This window comes from Phaseolus vulgaris, chromosome 9 (assembly GCF_000499845.2).
Source record: "Phaseolus vulgaris cultivar G19833 chromosome 9, P. vulgaris v2.0, whole genome shotgun sequence".
In the NCBI taxonomy this organism is placed as follows: Eukaryota; Viridiplantae; Streptophyta; class Magnoliopsida; order Fabales; family Fabaceae; genus Phaseolus; species Phaseolus vulgaris.
In genome coordinates, this window is record NC_023751.2 from 23,049,272 (window position 1) to 23,071,478 (window position 22,207).

The 22,207-nt window shown below is 30.7% G+C and overlaps 1 protein-coding gene across 1 annotated transcript; it reads right to left on the reverse strand.

Moving 5' to 3' along the window:
- Positions 1 to 4,421: 4,421 nt before the first annotated feature.
- On the reverse strand, positions 4,422 to 6,864 carry LOC137822311 (uncharacterized). The gene is made up of 2 exons (XM_068627196.1): positions 4,497 to 6,864; positions 4,422 to 4,429 (listed from the first exon to the last, which is right to left on the reverse strand). Exons 1-2 carry the CDS (start codon positions 6,862 to 6,864, stop codon positions 4,422 to 4,424), a joined length of 2,376 nt encoding a protein of 791 aa, XP_068483297.1.
- Between the last annotated feature and the right edge of the window lie 15,343 nt (positions 6,865 to 22,207).

The window sequence follows — 22,207 nt, forward strand, 5'->3', positions numbered from 1 at the left end:
TATTATTCGTAAATTCCCTATCTATTTTTATTCTTTTAGTATTTTTTTTTTATTTTTCTATTTAACACTCGTTTGTTTTTTTCCTATCTAGCACTATTTTATTTTTTATTTTCCTATCTAATACCATTTCAAAAATAAATAAATAAATAATAAATTAAAAAAATTATCATTTTAATTTTGAATACATTAAAAAATAAATATTTTTAATGTTTAAAATAGTTAGAAATGTAATTAATGAATAAAGAAATGAATTTTTACAAAATAAAAATAAAAAGTAATAAATTTAAAATGTTTAGTTTAAAATTATTTTTTTTAAAATGAAGAAAATAAAAAATTAAACCCTACAACAACATAAAAGTTGAATCTATAAACATAAATTAATATTTAATTTTATTATTATTGATGATGTAATTATGTTAATTTCAAGTAAAAAATACGGGACATACTTATAAAATAACCAAAGTCAATTAGTATTAATTAATAGTGGACACACAAATAATATTGAAGTGTCTACCTTAAATGCAAAATCTTAAAAAAAAAAAACTAATGCAAATGTTACACTTAATGCTTAGAAATGAGAAGAAAAAAATGCAAAAATAAATAAGTCTATAAAATAAAAACAAAAACAATAAAATAAAAACAAAAACATAAATAAATAAAGAATGACAGAAAAAAAAAATAATAACTAAAAACATAAAAAAATATAAAATAAAGGTAAAACAAAATAAAATAAAGATAAAAGATATAAAAAAAATCCAAATAAGATAAATATAAGAGATATAAGACTATACTAAATAAGTATATGTTGATCATAAAAAGGAAAATAAATGAAAGATGATCGTTCATTTAATATTTTCTTCAATGGTACATTAAATAGTTTGTGCGAAATGAAACATAATTGATGACGAGAAGTGCACAATCCAGTAATGTTGGGACATTCTTTATGTGTGTCCTGTGTTTGACAATATGAACATTTTTTTGTTCGATCATGTTGTTCTCTTGTGTCCATATCTTTTAAATGTTAAATATCACTAAGTAAAAATAAGATATAAACATTTTCTCTCATCATTTATGAGTTCAACTTACTATTTTAATATTAAGTTACAGTAAAAAATATATTAAACAAATTTAAATTTATAACACAATAAACATAACCAGCTTTGATTTATTGTTACTAACATAAAACTAAAAAAGAAAAATATAATAATGAAAAGAATAAAGAAGAAGAATAAGATGAGAAACTCATTAACAAACCTTAAGAAAATATTTATTTTTTAATTCATTTCCTCATCTCCGCAAGAATGTATTCAAAAAGCATTTAATTTGTTAGATAGGGAAATAAAAAATAAAAGAGTGCTAGGGAAATAAAAAATAAAAGGGTACTAGATAGGGAAATAAAAACAAAAGGGTGCTAGGAAAATAAAAACAAAAGAGTGCTGGAGAAATAAAAGTGTAAATGATGCTAGATAGGGAATTTATCCTTATTACTATTATAATTTATAATTAAATTATTTTTTGTTTAAATATAAGGTGTTGTATAACCTGAAACATGAACCAGGAACATATGGTTTTTTTCCAAGAAAAATATTAACGCTACATTGCTAAAGATAGTTTTTTTTTTTTGTTTTTTTTTTGTAATTTGGTGTAAGATTCTGAACGTGTAATCTAGGGTAAGATTGTAAATATATGAACATTATTTTCAGCATTGAGTTGGTTTGATAAAATGAATCATACATAATGTGAGATAGTCTCCTGGTTATGTTCCGTGAATGATCTTACTTCAATAATAAGCAATATAATCCAATTTTTTTTTTGAAGGAATCCAGAAAGTCATGTCTTGTGAATTTTAGATCATAGATGAGTATAGCTTATGCCTACTACATAGGGTTAGAAGTGAAGCAATAGGAAAATGATAACTTTAATTCTCAAAAGAGCAAAGTGAAAAAGGTGATGTAGAAATTAAAAATGTTTTAATGTAATGGATCAACTCATTCATATGGAAGGTGTACCTGAGTGGAGAGATGGGGCCCAGGCACGGTCGGTTGACGTGGTGTAATTGCTGACGTGTTGATCTTCTTCTCCTCTGGTCGATTGTCCTTTCTTGCTGTCTCCTTTGGTCGGTCGTCCCTTCGTGCTATCAACTTCGGTCGGGCGGGGGAGGGTACCTGCGAAGGCACTCCGACGCTCAAGTAAGTATGAGATTCTAAGCGCAGTTTCGTAAGTGAATGAAAACGTACCTTTCTCTGGCTTGAGCACAGTATTTATAGGATTGCCTAATGGGCTTTCTATCCCTTGGGCTCAGGGTGGTTATGGATATGTCTTGTCAGTCGTGCTCCGGAATACCCGGGGAACATATCTTCTCTAAACGCATATTCCTTATTCTTCGGAGGTGTATCTTAACCACCTTAGCTTGTCACATAAATGCCCTTACATTTATTGTGTATACGGCCGGTCGGCCACGTGCGTTCGTTTCCATTTAGTGTATAAGGCCGGTCGGCCACGTGCGTTCGTTTCCATTTAGTGTATAAGGCCGGTCGGCCACGTTCGTTCGTTTCCATTTAGTGTATAAGGCCGGTCGGCCACGTGCGTTCGTCCGGTGCCTACCAGTACACTTGCCCCCCAGGCTCGAGGTGAATAAAAGCCGAAGAGTCGTAATAATTGTTGTGCCTTTCGAGTTGTCAGACATGAAATTTAACGGAATGACGGGACGTTCGTATTAGCGAAGAATATTTTCGGTTAGGCATCGGACAAGCGGCCTGCCTGCATGGAGCACCCCTGGAGGACGACCAGTACGACAGAAAAAATAATAGTTGATGGAAAGCTGGTGCCGATCAACCCCGATGATAATTTAAATGAGGAGGCCGAGGGGGAGACCCCTGGCCCACAGCCTGACGCCTCTTTTGAAGAGTTAATGAACAATGTGGCATAGAAAATTGCTGGGCCCGACATGTGGGCAATGCGCACTTGCATAAATAATTCTGATTACATTAAAGTAATAAGATAATTCTGATGCCGGACGAGGCATAAATAATTCTGATTACATTAGTAATAAGATAATTCTGATGCCGAACGAGGCATAAATAAGTGAATAATTCTGATGCCGAACGAGGCATAAATAAGTGAATAATTCAGATGCCGAACGTGGCATAAAAAAGTCTGATTACGTTAAGGTAATAATTCAGATGCCGAACGAGGCATAAGATTGAGTAAATAATTCGGATGCCGAACGTGGCATAATAATTATGATTACGTTGAGGTAATAATATAATTCTGATGCCGAACGAGGCATAAATAAGTGAATAATTCTGATGCCGAACGAGGCATAAATAAGTGAATAATTCTGATGCCGAACGTGGCATAAAAAAGTGAATAATTCTGATGCCGAACGTGGCATAAAAAAGTCTGATTACGTTAAGGTAATAATATAATTCTGATGCCGAACGAGGCATAAATAAGTGAATAATTCTGATGCCGAACGAGGCATAAATAAGTGAATAATTCTGATGCCGAACGTGGCATAAAAAGGTCTGATTACGTTAAGGTAATAATTCAGATGCCGAACGAGGCATAAGATTGAGTACATAATTCGGATGCCGAACGTGGCATAATAATTCTGATTACGTTAAGGTAATAATTCAGATGCCGAACGAGGCATAAGATTGAGTAAATAATTCTGATGCCGAACGTGGCATAAATAATTCTGATTACGTTGAGGTAATAATTCAGATGCCGAACGAGGCATCAGATTGAGTAAATAATTCTGATGCCGAACGTGACATAAATAATTCTGATTACATTAAAGTAATAAGATAATTCTGATGCCGGACGAGGCATAAATAATTCTGATTACATTAGTAATAAGATAATTCTGATGCCGAACGAGGCATAAATAAGTGAATAATTCTGATGCCGAACGAGGCATAAATAAGTGAATAATTCTGATGCCGAACGTGGCATAAAAAAGTCTGATTACGTTAAGGTAATAATTCAGATGCCGAACGAGGCATAAGATTGAGTAAATAATTCTGATGCCGAACGTGGCATAAATAATTCTGATTACGTTGAGGTAATAATTCAGATGCCGAACGAGGCATCAGATTGAGTAAATAATTCAGATGCCGAACGAGGCATAAATAATTCTGATTACGTTGAGGTAATAATTCAGATGCCGAACGAGGCATCAGATTGAGTAAATAATTCTGATGCCGAACGTGACATAAATAATTCTGATTACATTAAAGTAATAAGATAATTCTGATGCCGAACGAGGCATAAATAAGTGAATAATTCTGATGCCGAACGAGGCATAAATAAGTGAATAATTCTGATGCCGAACGTGGCATAAAAAAGTCTGATTACGTTAAAAGTAATAATTCTGATGCCGAGCAAGGTATATATAAATCCGATAAATTCTGATTTCGTTAAATACCTATGAAACCGAACGAGATATGAATTGAGTAAAGCTTTATTGAGGTCTGTGTAGTCAACACACATACGCCATTTTCCGTTCGCTTTCTTCACCATAACCACGTTGGCTAGCCATGTGGTGTAATGGGCCTGCCGAATGAATCCAGCCTGTAACAATTTGTCGGCTTCCTCACGTGCGGCTTGACGTCGTTCCTCGCCTATATGTCTTTCCTTTTGAGCTATTGGTTTAGCTTCTCTATACAGTGATAATCGGTGAGTGATAACCTGTGGGTCTACGCCAGGCATATCAGCGGCCGTCCAGGCGAAAAGATCGGAATTTTTAACAAGTGTCGTCCCGATGGCAATTCGGTCGTCCGGTTTCAGCGAAGTACCGATGTGCGTAGTGTGGCGATCATCGCGAAGCGGGAATGGATGCAAGTCTTCTCCTGCTTCCATACGGGGATCGTCCATGCGAGGGTCGAGGTCAACAAGGGCTATCATTTTACGACGGGACATGTGTCGTCCGGAACGCCGTGTGGGGGAACGTCCTCGTTTTTGCGGGACTCGGTCGTCCGTATTGGTTGTATAGAGTCGTCGAGTTGGCTCACTTTTCAAACTTGCTACATAGCATTCCCTAGCGGTTTTTTGATCGACATGGATGGTTGCAATGTCGTGGTTAGCCGAGGGGAATTTCATGGCTAAGTGTGGAGTGGACACAATGGCTTTTAATCTGTTAATGGACGGACGACCGAGCAGGATGTTGTAGGAAGTTTGTGCGTTAACCAGGAGGTATCGTACGTTTATTGTTTTATGGAGGCCGTCTTCCTCACCAAAGGTTGTGTACAAGTCTATGTACCCCTTAGTATCGACCCGCTCACCTGAGAACCCTACAATTTGTTCGTTATAGGGCTGAATATGTGCTTCTGGGATGCGCATTTTCTTGAAAATGTCCCAATACAATATGTCGACCGAGCTACCCTGATCTACCAAAGTCTTGGCAATTGCGAACTTGTCAATTTCTACAGTGATGACCATGGGGTCGTCCTGGGCTGGATCTATGGCTGTAAAGTCTTCGTCAGTGAAAGTAATCGGAGGTATATGTGGACGCCTCCTCGTGGTAGCATGAGCGGATTGGATGTCACGAAGATGTTTCTTTCGGGCGGAATTTGAGCACCCGCCACCGGCAAATCCTCCAGCTATATAATTTGTTTCGTGGTTCGGTTCGCCCAAGTTAACGGGTCCAGCAATCATGTTGATGACTTCGCGGACTCGTTGGCGAGGTTGGGCGTTTCGGTCGGGACTTGTGCTACGGGGGCGTGTACGCCGAACGGGGCTTTCGCTGCGTTTTCGCGAAGTCTGGCTACGGTCAGTGTGGCGTTTGTAATCGTTACGGTACGACCGGTCGACACCACGGGAAGGACGGTCAGTATTCCGTGGTGGGGATCTTGAACTCCTTGTCCTCTTGACGAACTGCCGTAAATGGCCAGCTTGGATGAGTTCTTCAATTTTATCCTTCAAAGCTTGACATCCTTCGGTCGTGTGACCGAAATTCTGATGGTATTGACAACGCTTAGCAGTATCTGCATTCGGTGGTGTTTGATACTGCTTCAATGTCGGGATTAGGTCCGTTTGTAGTGCTTCATCTAGGGCTCGTCCCCTCGGCACAGTTAAAGGGGTGTAACTGTTAAACCTGGGGATTCGGCCTCCCCTATTCCGGTCGGACCTCAGAGTGGTTCGGACGGTTCGTTCGGTTTCGACTTCTCTTTCTTTACTTTGGGTTTGGTCTTTAAGGGCTCCGAATCCGACAGCTTTGAACCGTTGATGGTAATCAATGTGTTCTTCGATTTGCATGAATTTGGTTGCTCGAGTTCGAAGGTCCTCCATGTCTTGAGGTGGTTTCTTGATGAGACTTTCAGTGAAACGGCTCGGTCGGATGGCCGAGACCAAATGGTGCAATGCAACCTCTTGTTTGAGCCCTCGGATGTTCATGCATGCTTTGTTGAACCTATCTAGAAAGGTTCTAAGAGATTCACCTTTTTCTTGTTGTACCGCTAGGAGAGACATGGAGGACATGTGATGCGGTCGGCTAGTGGCATATTGAGTGGAGAATTTTGCGGCTAGGGTGTCAAAATCGTTAATGGAGTTTGGAGGCAGCTCTGTGAACCAGGTAAGAGGTTCTCCCTGGAGCGACGTGGGAAATACTTTACACCACACATTGTTATCTGTGGTATACAAAGTCATTTGCGTCTTGTAGACATTTAAGTGTTCGTCCGGGTCGGTCGAGCCGTCATAGAATTTAATGACGAGGCCTCTCCATTTGTCAGGAAGTGGAGTGGTGATAATTTCGTCTGTAAAAGGATGACCCCTTTTCCTTGACTTTCTTTCGACTGTTTCAGCTCTGGAAGCAGGATTGGTATTGGCAGGTGTAGGTATGCGAGAGGCGGTTCGGTCGGCCATATGGGATTGGCCTTCTCGTTCGGGATTATCGACCTGTTGTTGGAGTCGTGCATTCTGCTCTCTTAATAAGGCGATTTCTTCTTCTTGGCGGCGTCTATCTTCTTCTTGGAGGCGTCTATCTTCTTCATGTTGACGATGGTCTTCCATCCCCTTTTGTCGCAGTTCCTCCATCTGAGCTTGGAGGATTTGAATCATAGTCATCTGTTCTGCCATAGCGTCGTTGTTGTTTCTTGTCGCAACCATTATAGCTTCAAAAATTGAAGATTTGCCTCGGCCCCACGGTGGGCGCCAATTGTACCTGAGTGGAGAGATGGGGCCCAGGCACGGTCGGTTGACGTGGTGTAATTGCTGACGTGTTGATCTTCTTCTCCTCTGGTCGATTGTCCTTTCTTGCTGTCTCCTTTGGTCGGTCGTCCCTTCGTGCTATCAACTTCGGTCGGGCGGGGGAGGGTACCTGCGAAGGCACTCCGACGCTCAAGTAAGTATGAGATTCTAAGCGCAGTTTCGTAAGTGAATGAAAACGTACCTTTCTCTGGCTTGAGCACAGTATTTATAGGATTGCCTAATGGGCTTTCTATCCCTTGGGCTCAGGGTGGTTATGGATATGTCTTGTCAGTCGTGCTCCGGAATACCCGGGGAACATATCTTCTCTAAACGCATATTCCTTATTCTTCGGAGGTGTATCTTAACCACCTTAGCTTGTCACATAAATGCCCTTACATTTATTGTGTATACGGCCGGTCGGCCACGTGCGTTCGTTTCCATTTAGTGTATAAGGCCGGTCGGCCACGTGCGTTCGTCCGGTGCCTACCAGTACAGAAGGTAACTTGAAATAATCAAAGCTTGGCGTTGGAGAGAAGGAAGATCTTAGACACTTTAAAATATTGTAGGAAGCTTGAGGCATCTAATAGGTAAATTTTCTAAAAGGGTGTAATTTGTGATTAAATTTATTGGAATAATAAATTTTAAAATTTTATGAGAATTGGTAAATTATAGTTAGAAGCATGATTTTAAAATAAAGAAATACTGTTCTCAAACATAATTTTTAAAATGAAGAAATAATGTTTTCAAATATAATTTTGGTGTTAATAAGATTTTATGCTTTGAATCGTGTTTCAAGTACTATTTTTTTAAAATTATTTAATTTTAAAGAAGTCGTGTATAAAAATATGATTTCAATTTTTTTTCTTAGACATGAGTTGTATATTTTCTTTTAATTTTCTTTTGAAGTTTTTTGTAAAATCATAATATGAAGTAGGTTTTTGGTTTTTTATTTAATTAATTTTTTTAGATGAAAGATCATTATACTATTTTACAAACATACAACGTTTTTATGCAATTTTGTTTTTTAATAACCTTTTTCTCACACCCGTTACTTGAGAAAGCTATATCACTTTCATCTCCTCAAAAGACTAATACTGTTTGAATGGGGGAAGGGGGGTGTGACATTGATGGTGAAGGGTGAAGGTGAGTGGAAAGTTGGCCAAAATGAGGAACCTTTGAGAAGTGAAGAGAAAGGAGAGTGTGTGGGAGTGAAAGCCACTTAGGATGAGTGGAAAGTCATTTCTGCTCTTAGTTTTGTGCTTTATTTTGGACGTATATGGGCTGGCCTTTTAGCAACGTGGAAGCATGCATGTACGCAAGCTTTTCAGCAAGTACATGAGATTCCTGACCATGGTTCAAGAATCTCTTTGACCAACTTCAATGCGAAATGAATGCATAGTTAAGTTGGTGAGAGAGTGGATGGACCGTAATAAAGAGGGTGATGCACCATTATGTAGGTGGTTACGAACCTCACAAAGCACAAACAGTTCTTCATTCGTTTAGGGTTTATAGAGAGCTTGGAGAGGGTCGTGAGTAAGCATAGTGGTAGGAGAGTGCGCTTGGTTCTTCCTCTCTGACCTCAGGTGAGCTTTCTGTCAATTTTGTTTCATGCATAACCGATTAACACTGAAAAACAACGTATCCCATAATCGATTATCTAGTAAAACACAGTTGATAATTGATTATGTTCATGACATAATCAATTATTTGTAAACATTTTCGTGTGTTGGTGTTTTAACTGCATGAATAATTGATTATGTGCCATAAATTTTGGGATAATCGATTATGTGTTGTTTTTAATGGAAGTGATAATCAATTATGTTTATTATTTTTCCAGATTTTTGATTTTGTGTTTTTTTATTTAATTTTTGAATGATTTTTTTTTCAGGCACAATTTCGTCTTCTTAAACTTGCATTGTGTTGTGGTTTTGTTCTGCCCTCTTGAGATGTTTTTTTTTTTAAATTGTGTTTGAATTTAATTTGATTAAATTATTTTAAAATACTTATTGATGTTAATTAGTTTGTAATTTTAGACGTGAATGTTTAGGAAAAATAAAATAGTTATATTAGTAAATTAAATATTGTGTTAAGTTGATTATAAAAATTGTATATTGTTATTGGAAAAATTTCATGAAATTTGAATATTTATAGATTTGAATATGTTTTTTTAAAATATTGTTATATTTTTATTGTGACATGAATTGAAATTATAGATAGAAATTATAGATTTGAATATGTTTTTTTAAAATATTGTTATTAAAAATATTATAAAAATTGTTGCAGCAGAAAAACCAAATATACAAAAGATTTTTTTAACATTTAACAATGTTAATAAAAAATTTATGAATGTGTACATAGTAATTATTTTTTTAACTTTGAAGCTGTTAATAAATAAATTTTTGATTTAAAATTAAGAAATTTACAGAATATTATTATTTTCTTGAAAACAGATTAGAAGTGACATGATTTTAGGTTATAATTTTTTCAAATGGTGCATTGAAGACGTTGTCGATGAAAAAGATGCAATTATTATCCTACAACAAAATAAGATATGTCTTCTGGAAAATCGTTTGAAAGTCTCCACAAAAAAGATTAAAATGTTATTACTGGGGATGTGTTTTCTTTATCTAATTAACATTATTATGTTATTTCATTTTATCTTAATTTCTAAATTAGTAACAAATGAACATGTCTTTATCTCTTTCCGGATCAAATATATAATGACTTTATATTATATATTTTGAGAACTACTTAATATTCATGTTATGTTCTAAATAACCATTTATTTTTTTTAAATTGTATTTATGATTGTAAAATGTGAAATTTTTTGAATGATAACAATTGTGACATATATAATAATTTTTAAAAAAATTATATAACTCATCCTAATTAATTTATTTTACATTATTTTTTTTTAATTTTTAAAATATTAATGTGGTATAAACATTCAAAATCTTAACAATGAAAGATGGAAAATATATAAGAAAAGAAAAAAAAATCCTAAAATTAGTTAATAATTTTACAATTTTAATATATTTTTTAAAGCAATTATTATAAAATTAAACACTCTTAATTTGTAACAATTTATTATTCAGTCTCAGTATGTGTTATTTATATTTTAACATCTTATGTTTCCTACTTGAAATTAATATATAAATATCATTTATTTTATTATTAATTAACTTAATTTTTTTTACTGTAATTTTATTAAAAAAATAGTATTAAAATATTATATAACCTTATTTACAAAATAAATTATTTAGTTATCTAGCAATAAATTTAACAAATATTTTATTTTATTAATTTATTTTAGTTATCTATACTCTATACATATAGAGAAAATTTCTCATTATAACTGTTTTTTTTATAAATTTATTTTTCTATTTTATCTTTATATTAATATTTTATTTTGATTATTTCGTCATTTTATAATTACTTAAATTTAAAACTAAAAAAATATTTAATATTAAATTTAAAAGAGAGGTGCATTACATTTATTATTCCTAATTACTCTTCACTATTATACTAGTTTTAAAATTTATTTAAGAAACAGTTTTTATGATTCTCTATTACACAACATAAACCACTTACCCTACCTTTCCATTTTCTCTCTCTTTCCTTCCACGTACCTACTTTCCACCTATAATGATTTTACATAATGATGATGATAATGGTATTTTTTTTATTTATAATGTACTATAAATTTATTAATAAGTGTGTGAATAGTAACATTATTTATTCGAATTTTAATATTAAACATATATATCTATATATATAAATGATAAAAATAAAAAATGTGGATACACATGCGTGAACGTCTATGTGCCTGCTAGTGATAATAATGGAAATCCTTATTAATAATAATTATATATATAACATAATTTTAAGAAACATAAATAATATTAAAATTATCTTAAATAAATTAACTTAATTAACAAAATTAATTTAAATTAATAAAATGGAAAATAATAAAATTATTTTAAAATATAAAAAATTATTTATTTATTTATTTGAATTTTAAATTATTTTTTATTTTATTTATAGTTAAAACTTTAATTTAATGTCCAAAAAATTAATTATCATTTATTTATTATTTTTTTATATACAAGGTTAAATTTGTAATCTTACAATTTACACTATTAAAAATAATTCAAAATATCCTTACAACCATCACATCACTCACATATTTTAATAAATTTCCCTAACACATCCATTATAACATACCTCAATCCAAACACCCTCAACTTTCTTCACACTTTCTTTATAAATTTTTACACTTTCACTCTTTCACACCCTCAACTTTTCACTTCCCATGAAAGAAAGCCTAAGAATTGAAACAAAGCCTAAGAGAGTCACCAATCTATCCACACAAATAAGCTCTCAAAAGGAAGTGTATCAACTTCAATTCATGACAAAACTTCCTCCACTATTATATAAATAAATTTAAATATTTCTAACAAGTCTTCCGTACACTAAAAAATCATTAAATAAAAATTAATTTTAAAAATAAAAATAATTAATTATTATATTAATTAAATTAAATCTTATTTTATAGATTTTTTTAAAGTAGTTTTTATTATTAATAAAAAAAATTAAATTAATTTTTAAATTAATATTTAATTCACTATCAAGAATTTAGTTAATTAAATACTAATTTAGAAACTAATTTATAATTTTTTATTAATAATAAAAAATTAAAAAAAATAAATAAATGAAAGAAATAAGTTACAAATTAAATTTAAATGTGTCACACTCCAGAGATAATGACAAGTGAGTTTGCAGTCGCGTGTAGTATAGATTCATATAAGTAAAATTGTAACTATAAACAATCCTTTTAAGTATATTTTCTTTATTGTAAAGCCTAAAATGATACTCTTGATCATCAAAATTTATGATTTCCTTTACCATCTTTTCTTTTTCTTTTGGTATTTTTTTGTTGTTTATTCTTTCTTTTCATTTACTTGCCTCGTCATTAGCTTTTCTGATTTACTTTACATTTACAATTACTTATTATTTTACTCGTTTTCTTCTTTACTTTTTCTTTTCAAACTGATTTACTTAATTGTTTATCTTTAATTATTTTAATTATTTACTTGTTTTTTAAAGTTTAAACATATTTATCCATTTCTACATCTATTTTTTAACCCTTTACTTGAAGAAAAAAAATTGGAAATTATTTTAATCATACAAAGCATCTTAAGTAAGAAACAAATTTCAAATATAAAGATACTAATGACTCGATTACTTAAATATATTAAAGGGAAGGAATGAGAATGTTTTCATTATAAAAAAATCAAATTTATTTAATATAATTTTAAAAAATAATTGTATTGACGAAACGTGCTTAATAGAAGTGGTTTTAATCATTTTGTAAGAATTTTAATATGTTAAAATTAAAATTATAATATTATTAGCCTAAATAAAAAAATTCTATTAAATTTTACTTCTTTTATCGCTTGAAAAATTAAATGAATTATATATATAAATTGAAAACAACTCCCTTCCTCCATTTTTTCACTATTACATGAGTGTGCATATCTTAAGACAAAGTATACGAAACTTAATTATTACTTTTATTTTGAGGCACTTGTTCAATGATCATGACCGCTATAATTGATTGATAACAATAATTTACCATATCTACCACAGTTTGAGTCATTTTCACCAAAATATTCACTTTTGCTCATGTGTTGCATCAAGTCTTAAGTTCTAGTGGAATAATTGATTAGATTCCAACAAAGAAAATCTATGGAATCATATAGATTATCAAAGACTAAATGGTTCCTTGCGAAAAATAATTTCATAGATCATCGTGTATACTTGATTTTGTGGGACACCAATGCAACACCATTAGGTGGCTTTTAATATAAGTTGATTTAGGTGTTCATTGCCTAGTCATTTGTTGAGGCACATTTGACAGTTTATAAACGGAATATGTGACGTTTAATAAGCTGATTTAGATGTTCAGTCATTGCCTAGTTATTGTTGAGACACATTTAACTGTTTATATATTGAATAGGTGAGATTTTTTTATTTTTTTTTTTGTATGTTATGTAATAAAGTGCCCAATTTTTTATGTGATATTCATAGTTTAAGTCCAAGGAAAGAAGATATTTGTTGGATTGGACTAATTTTCTATGTGGAGGTCCTTTAGGATTTTTTCTTGAACAGAGTGAGAGTCGTCAGTAGAGATGGAGAGAGAAAAGGAAATGAGAAAAGTTATTGCTCCTCACAAATTCTTGCAAGTTGGGAAAATTATTATACGCTGCTTATTGTTTTGTTGAGTTATTATTTTACTATTTTGAATTTCCTATCAATATTTTGACTTCAATATTATGTGCTAGAACCATGTAATTAATGGACTTATTGTTAAGCATTAAACTAAAAGCTGCTACCGTTTTGTTTGGAAATTGTAGTTGGCAATAATTATTATTTTTAATTTTGATTTTTAATGTTATTTATAGTATTGATTTAAAGGTAATTTATAGCATAGACGTTACAGAACAAATAAATTGAAAACTCTAATGTGAGGCTATATAGTAATATTGTATTCTCCATTTAAAAAATGCAGCAGTGAACTAAAATATATTTTCTATTCACAAATAGGTATCATAGTTATGACCAATATAACCAATAATCTTTCACTGTCCTGATTAACAAAGACAACAAACTACGATAATTAGAGCATCCAAATGAAAGCTATTCTTGGATCTCAAGATTCTTCGGAGATGGTTCAAAAAGATTTTAAAGAATAAGAAAATACCACAGAATACTCGACGACCCAAAACAAAATGTTGAAAGAAACACAATCGAAAGATAAGACAACTTTGTACATGTTGTATTGAGCTGTTGATGAATCAATTTTGGAGAAGATTGCTAATGCATGAACTTCAAAGGAAGCCCAAGACATTTTGGAAAAGGTGTTCAACGGTGCAACCCGAGTTAAACAAATTCGTCTTTAAATTCTACGAGGTGAGTTAGAGGCCATGAAGATGAATAATTCAAAAGATGTATCTAGTTACATTACTCGTGTACAAGCGATGACCAATCAACTCAAACGCAATTAAGAAACTCTCCTAGAAGCAAGGGTTGTGGAGAAAATTCTTCGGTCATTGACTGATAACTTTGAAAATGTTGTATATGCAATTAAGGAGTCAAGAAATTTGGAAAAAATTATCGTTGATGATCTCATGATTTCTCTTGAAATACATGAACAACTAAAGAAGAAAAAGATACTAGAATTCTTGGAGGAAACCTTACAAACAAAGATGACCATCAAGAAAGACAAGGTGATGTATGTGTAACATAACTGTGGAAGAGGACGTGGTCGCGACTTTGGACGCAACAGAGATTGTGTTCGTAGATACAACAACGAAGAGAGGGAACAAACGAACCAACAAAATTGGAGTGGACGAGACTACGGTTGTAAAAGAGTTGGTCGTTCAAATCGTCCAAATGTTGAACGTTATAACTGTGACAAATATCGACATTACACAAAGGATTGCTATGCCGAGAAGAAAATTCAAATTTAGTCTAGAAATATGAGACAAAAGATGAAGAAATTCTCATGATGGCTAATGAAAGTATCATTTTGTATAGTGACAGGGTATGGTATCTAGACATTGGTGCTAGAAACCATATGTGTGGACATGTGTCTTTTGGAGACTCAACAAAGGTTCCAGGAAAAGGACGGAAAAATTATGTTTTTCCCAAAAGAACGGAGAAGAAGGTACTATGGAGGATGTCTACTATGTACCTAACTTGAAAAGTAATATTCTTAGTATGACACAATTATTGGAGAAATGATTTTCGGTTTTCATGAAAGATCAAATGTTGCACTTGAAGGACAAAAATGATAGAGTGATTGCACATGTGGAGATGTTAAAGAATTAGATGTTCAAACTCAACTTAAAGAATATATAGGAGATGTGTTTGCAAGTCAACATGGAGGAGAAAGCATGGTTATAAAATTTACAGTTTGGACACTACACTATAGTGGGATAAAAGAGTTAGCAAAGAATAAAGATGGTCAATGGGTTACCGGACATGGACCACATCAAGAATTTTTTTGAAGGGTTGTGTATTTGGTAAGCAAGCAAGGACAAATTTTCAACAAGGCAGAATATCATGCAAGGAGATGTCTTGAGTTGGTTCATACCGACATATCTAGCCTACTCACTCCCAAGTCTTTTAGTGAGAATAGGTATTTCATTACTTTCACTGACGACTATACAGGGAAGACTTGGATTTATTTTTTGAAGGAAAAATCAAAAGCATTTGATGTGTTCAAAAAATTTAAGGCGATGATGGAAAAGACAACCAATTTATACATAAAGGCTTTATGGTCAGACATAGGCACAAAGTACATGTCAATCGCTTTCACAAACTATTATGAGGAACAAGGTATCAAAAGATTTTTGACAACACCGTATTTACCTCAGCAAAATGACGTTGTGAAAAGAAAAAATTGAACAATACTTGATATGGTTCAATGAATGTTAAAGAGCAAAAACATGTCGAAGGAATTTTGGGCAGAAATAGAGTAATGTGTTACATATGTGCAAAACCAATGTTCGCATACAAAATTGGTGAATGAAACACCACAAGAAGCCTACAATGGTCATAAACCAACCATATCACCTTAAAGTGTTTAGTAGTGTGGCCTACGTGCATGTACCATATCAAAAAAGAACCAAACTTGATGATAAGAGTAAGAAATATGTGTTTATTGGGTAATGTTTCAGATTTTATTCTTGCTTCTCTTCTAGATATATTGTTTCAAACGTGCTTCAGATTTGAGCCTTGATTGTGATTAATTCTAGTGCTGTTGTGAGAGATATTATAGAAGATTTTCTTGAATAATATCTTCAAAGGATATGTGGTCTATTTTTGACGCATTTTGTAAAGGAGTTTTAATTGCAGGATTTTGAGAGAATTTCCTTGCATAAGATTGAATTGATTTCAATTCTTGCTTCCTCATAATGTAATCAAATCATTAAATAAATATCTTCTTTTTCCATAATAGAGCATTCATCACTAGGCTCTTTAGGAAGATCGTCTAGCATATGTTCTTATCAAATTGTCTCCTCTATAAAATACTAGATCACCATATCGTTTGCCCTATGAAATACTAGATCATCTGCTACATCTTCAAACACATAATTAATTATCAGAAATAACAATTAATGTCAAAATTAATCCAATTAGATAATTAAAATAGTGAATTTATTTATTATTTCAATTCAAAAATTTGTGATTAGAACTTTAAAGCATGAGTAAAATTATGTTTATGGATGAAGAACAATAGAGAGAATATCAAGATTATAACATGAGGATGTCAAAATTATTGTGAAGGACGTGAGAATCTTCTTCTCACGTGTTTCTCCTTTCACCATATCTCTTCTCCTATTTATTTTTTATTTTATTACCATCTATGTTCTAAATTCCACCTCAACAAAAACTTTCATATAATAATGTAAATAAATTAAAAAATCTAAGTATTGGTGTCGGAAGTGTTTTTACACGTATGGTGTACATGAATCATTTCTCTTCTAACAAAATAATAATTGTCATCTTCTAGAAACAATTTCATGGAGTTACATAACGAACTTGTTCTCCCTATGTTCATTTTCAAAAGATTGGTCAAGTCTAACCATCACTATAACGTCTAAAACATAACAATGAACGTATATTTTCTCCATAGATACATCACCGTGGTATTCTTGTTCTGTGCATGACTTTCTTTAATGTTATAAAAAATTACTTTGTGAATAAGTATATATATTTCTATAACATAAAGTATTTTGGTAACAACTTTCAAAGATCACTCTAGTTTTTTTTTAGGGTTAAATGTTCTTTCACTCAAAATTGGTTTACGTTTTTAGTTAAAACTTTAGATCTTCTGATACTTGTAATAAAAAATATATTCAGTGTGAACTATGATATATTAAAATATTTCATGTTAACTCATCACTAACTAACGTGAATATCTAAAGTGTAACCCCATGGTTTATATATCATTTTCACATCCCAACAATGTCTTGGATAATTATCTTAAGTTTTTCCAAGACATCGAAGGGTATGATTCTATCTTTGTGGTAGTATACCAATTTTCTAAAATGGCTCACTATATTCCATGCCACAAAATAACTATATTACAATATAGTCACTCCATGCTAATTTGTTTGTTACTTAAAAAAAATATCGATAAGAACTCATTTTAATAGTTTTTTTTAGTACAAGTAGTAAAGTCTAAAGTTGAAGTATGAAAAAACTCAATTTTACATTATAATATAATAAATATAAATATATATATATATATATTTTTATTCTTTAGACTGAAAAAGTAGGTTTGAAAACCCTACTATTGTGATTTCATTTGTGGGACAGTATATAACTATATATTGTACAACTAAATAAATTAAAGTAGATCTGGCATTGATTCTGAAGGAGAGGAACAACAATCCGTCGTGGTCATCATAACAACAATAATTCAAACGGAAAAGAATCCCATGAAACACGCACGGCCGAGAAGGTGACAACACTTCATGGAAACCAATCACAATAAATGACACATTTGTAAACACGAAGAAACAGAAACCCTAAGGGGTCAGCTTCACGTGATTAACACATGTTAAACCATTGGGCTGATGCTCCAATTTTAGGTATGAAAAAGACATTCACAACCAATCTTCAAATGGCAATGCCCAAATGTGACACCGAAGCGATGTGAAGTTGTTGAAACCACGTGAACATCTTCTCCCTGCTTCAATTTTGACAAGCACTCACTCACATAGGTCCACATGAACATTGAAGAGTTCATTTGGATGGGTATTAGTTTAATGCTTCATTTGATTAGTTAAGTTGTAAGAAACATCCAAGCCCTAATTAGATGTCTGACGGACAATCGATTCGGTCAGTATCACAGATTATCCTATCGCTTACTTACAATGATGGGGTCCATGAGTTCGCACGTGACCGACCGATCCACAGTTACGAATCATGGGTTGACAAAGTCAGCAAGGTTAACCCATAATTAAAGATTATTTAGCGCAACCCTTAACTTGAATCAATCCCCTAATCTGGCCCACCAACAAAGGCTCATTAAGGTAATATAAATAACGCAGATTCCAAGAATCAGTTACGTCATGATCTACAGTGCTCTAACAATTGAGAGCCGAATCTTTTACTGACTTGATCGTCGAAGTGCCTTCTGCTAGATACCACTTTTATTTATTTATTTCTTACTCACATATCTTCTAAAATTCTTATTTACTTAATCTTCGAAAAATCTTCTGCAATGAATCATCACTTGACTCAGCAACCTTTAAAAAAGAAGTTCAATCAATTCAAATTGCTCGGAAATTTCACCTCAAACAATTTGGACTCATCCTCCCCAAACACTAGACCCTCTTCCTATATAAGAATAAGTGTTGTTTTTGTTATTAGGGTCCTCTCATAATGACAGTGTTGTCCAATGTGTACAGGTAAGGGCCAAGGTTGTCGCGGCAAAGAACAACAGGAATTCATTGCATCAGCAGCATTTCTTGAATTGGGCACATCGAAAAATATGATGTGAAATGCACTTGTGCATGATCGATCGGAAAACAGTTTTTTTTGGAATTACTCTTTTGAAGACAATGCCACAAATGGTTTTTCTTTTTATCAGCGACAATCCCATAAATGGTATGCGTGCGTGCATGCCCTAACTGTCGTAAGAACCTCCAAACATCACTGAAAAGAAGCAAGTCACACGTCACTCTTCATGAAAAACTAATGTTATATTCAATTGTTTTATTTTATTTCAAAAATCATTTTTTATATTATTTTAGTCTACAGATATAACTATTCCATTTTATTTATATGACTAGTAGTAAAAATATATGCACGACATGTGTGTATATTTTTTTCTTATATTAACAAAAGATAAAAAAAAATATTATTATAATAATTATTAAAATAAAAAATATATTATTAAAAAAAATCATAAAAAATAATTTAAAATAATATTTTTTGTAATTTTATTGTAAGTAATTTTTTATATTATGTTGGTAAACTTTTTTTTTATCGTGGATTAGGTACTTATTTGAATTTAAAAGAATGATTTAGAACATAAAATAATACAAATTTATGTAAATTAAAAAAAGAATTAAAAGAGATAATATTTGTATTACTAGAAAATTATTAAAAAATCAATTTTAGAGACAAAAATAGTTAGTTGTTATATTGATTAAATTAGATAATATTTTCAAAATTAAAAAGTTTATTGATATTTAGATTAGTTTCTATTATTGATAAATAATTTCTAAATTAGTATTTAATCAGTTACCAAGATTTTAGCCACTAGTATTCTAAAGTTGATAACTACAACATTTATAGCTAATTACACTACAAGAAAATCATGAAATAGAAACCAAATTTAGACAAAAAAATAATTAGTTGCTATAGTGACTAAATTAGAGACCATTTTAGGAACTTCTAAATTAGTTTTTATTATTGTTAAATGGTTTCTAAATTGGTATGTAATTAGCAACCAAAGTTTTTGCTACTAAATTTATAATCTAAATAATTGGTAGTTAAAACCTTCGTACCTAATTAGATAGCAATTTAGAAACTATTTAACAATAATAGAAACTAATTTAGAAACCATTTTATTTTAGTTTCTAGAATGGTCTCTAATTTAGTTACTATTGGAACTAATTATTTTGGTCTCTAAAAGATGGTTTTTATTTGATGATTTTCTTGTAGTGTTAGATACCAATTTAAGAATCATTTATCAATAATTAAAATTAATTTATATATCAATGTTTTTTTAGTATTTAATATTGAGTTTAATCAATATAATAACTAATAATTTTTTGTCTCTAAAATTGGTTTTTATATGATAATTTGATTATAGTGTACCGATTACACTACAAGAAAAAATGATTTTAACTGAGATTATTTAGCGGAGGTTAAAATTATTTTGTTATATGATTACTTGACATTTATGAAATTTTTATTTAGAATTATTTTAATATTAATATAGTTATAATTTCTTTCTTTCTTGAAATTTGACGATGAAAAAAAGAAAATACATATTCTTTGATAATATTATGTTTTATTTATTATAATAATTTTTATGAAAATTATTTATTAATATTTGAAATAATACAAATCATATATGAATATTAAAAAAATAATTAAATAATATATAATTTTAGAGACAATAAAATAATTAATTATCATATTGACTAAGTTAGATATTATTTTATAAATTAAAAAATTATTTATATATAAAGTAATTTTTATTATTAATAAAAAATTACAAACTAATTTCAAAATTGGTATCTAACTTTAGTTATTAATTACTTTAAATTTTAAATTAATATTTTTTTAATTTTGATTAATAAAATTAGTTACCCTTTATTTGTATCAATTTTGAGAGTGAGAATGGTAAATAATGGAGTACTATGGTGCATGAAAGAGAGAGGAAAAAAAACTGGTTCAAAAGTAGAAGTGTTTTTCATTTACAATTTTCATATTATCACGTCTAAAAAAATGCAGTATTGGTTATCTTTTTTTGAAGTTTTTAATTTAGAATAAATGTTTGATTGTAAGGGTATAAATTAAATGATGGATAAGATCGATTTTGAAGAGAAAAAATTATTTGATTCAATCATTATTTTTATTTCTTTTAATTTATCTTCCTATCGACATGATTATACTAAATATTAAAATTTGAAATATCAAATATTTTTATCTATACGTAATTATATAGATAATAACAGTATATTTTTTAAATATATACTATATAAAAAATAAATTTACACAACTTGACAATACCATGCATTTTCACTCAAATACTTATTAAAAATATCTTTAATCAAACATATTTTCATACATAGATATATGTTATATATATGATGTATAACTTTACAAATATATAAGAAATAAAAATATTAATATGAGTGATATTATAAAGTTATGAATAAAATATACTATGAACTAACTTGATTTGGATTGGATAGTTTATAAAATCTAATCCAATAAAAAAAATCCTTTTTAGAAGGGTTGAGTTTTTTTGTACGCGGTTTGTATTTTTTTAATTTATTTAATGAGTTATGAGAAATTATGGAAGTAAGATCATATAAATTTATATTTTTGATTTAAACTCTTACTTAATAGGAGCCTTTGAATAATTATTTAACAGAAATATTTATTCATACACACTTAATATATATTTCTTGGCTTATAGAAAGCGGATTATTTATTAGTTTTTTTCAGTCCATTGTCCTTGGATCATCAGTAAAACAAATTAGTTTCTATTTTATCTAAACGAATATTTTCAGAATGACTATATATATATATATATATATATATATATATATATATATATGAAAGAATTTTATACAGGAAAGAAAATAATATATATTAATCATATAATTAGAGACCGATTATTAAAATTAAATTTTATTCAAAGATTATATGGTTAGTAAAATATGTAACACGTTCTTCAAAGTTTAAAAATTAATTATATTTAAGTTTAAAAACTATTACACTTTTACTTATTTCAAATTTTTTAAAACCAACAGATACCCCTCACGTACGTTTTTTTTTTCTTTTCTCATTCTCTCTCCATTTCTCTCACTTTCTCCCTTCTCTCTTCATTTTTTACTTCATACATCATCATCTATTTTAGAATTTAATCTCACCACGCTTTAGTTGGAGAGTTAAGAAACATTTCTATCTGATCATATTTTTAAACAGAGTAAATTCATTTTTACTCTATAGATCCTTTATTATCTATTTTTCCTTAGGATTTAATCACCAATCTTTATGGGATCAGTTGAGAAGAGTAATCCTCTCAACTTATTATACTATATACCAAATTTTTGTTCGGTTTGGATAACTTGCATTAGGCTCTTAAATCTTGAAGCTTAACCGAGAGATAAAATTTTAAAGGTTGTTTGTAAAGAAAGCAATTAAGGTGAGAGAAACTAACTTTAACTTTCAATAGTATCCTAGACTATAAAATCTA

Coding starts and splice junctions, on each gene's coding strand:
- LOC137822311 (XM_068627196.1), bottom strand. CDS start 6,864: ATGGCCGACCGAACCGCCTCTCGCATACCTACACCTGCCAATACCAAT.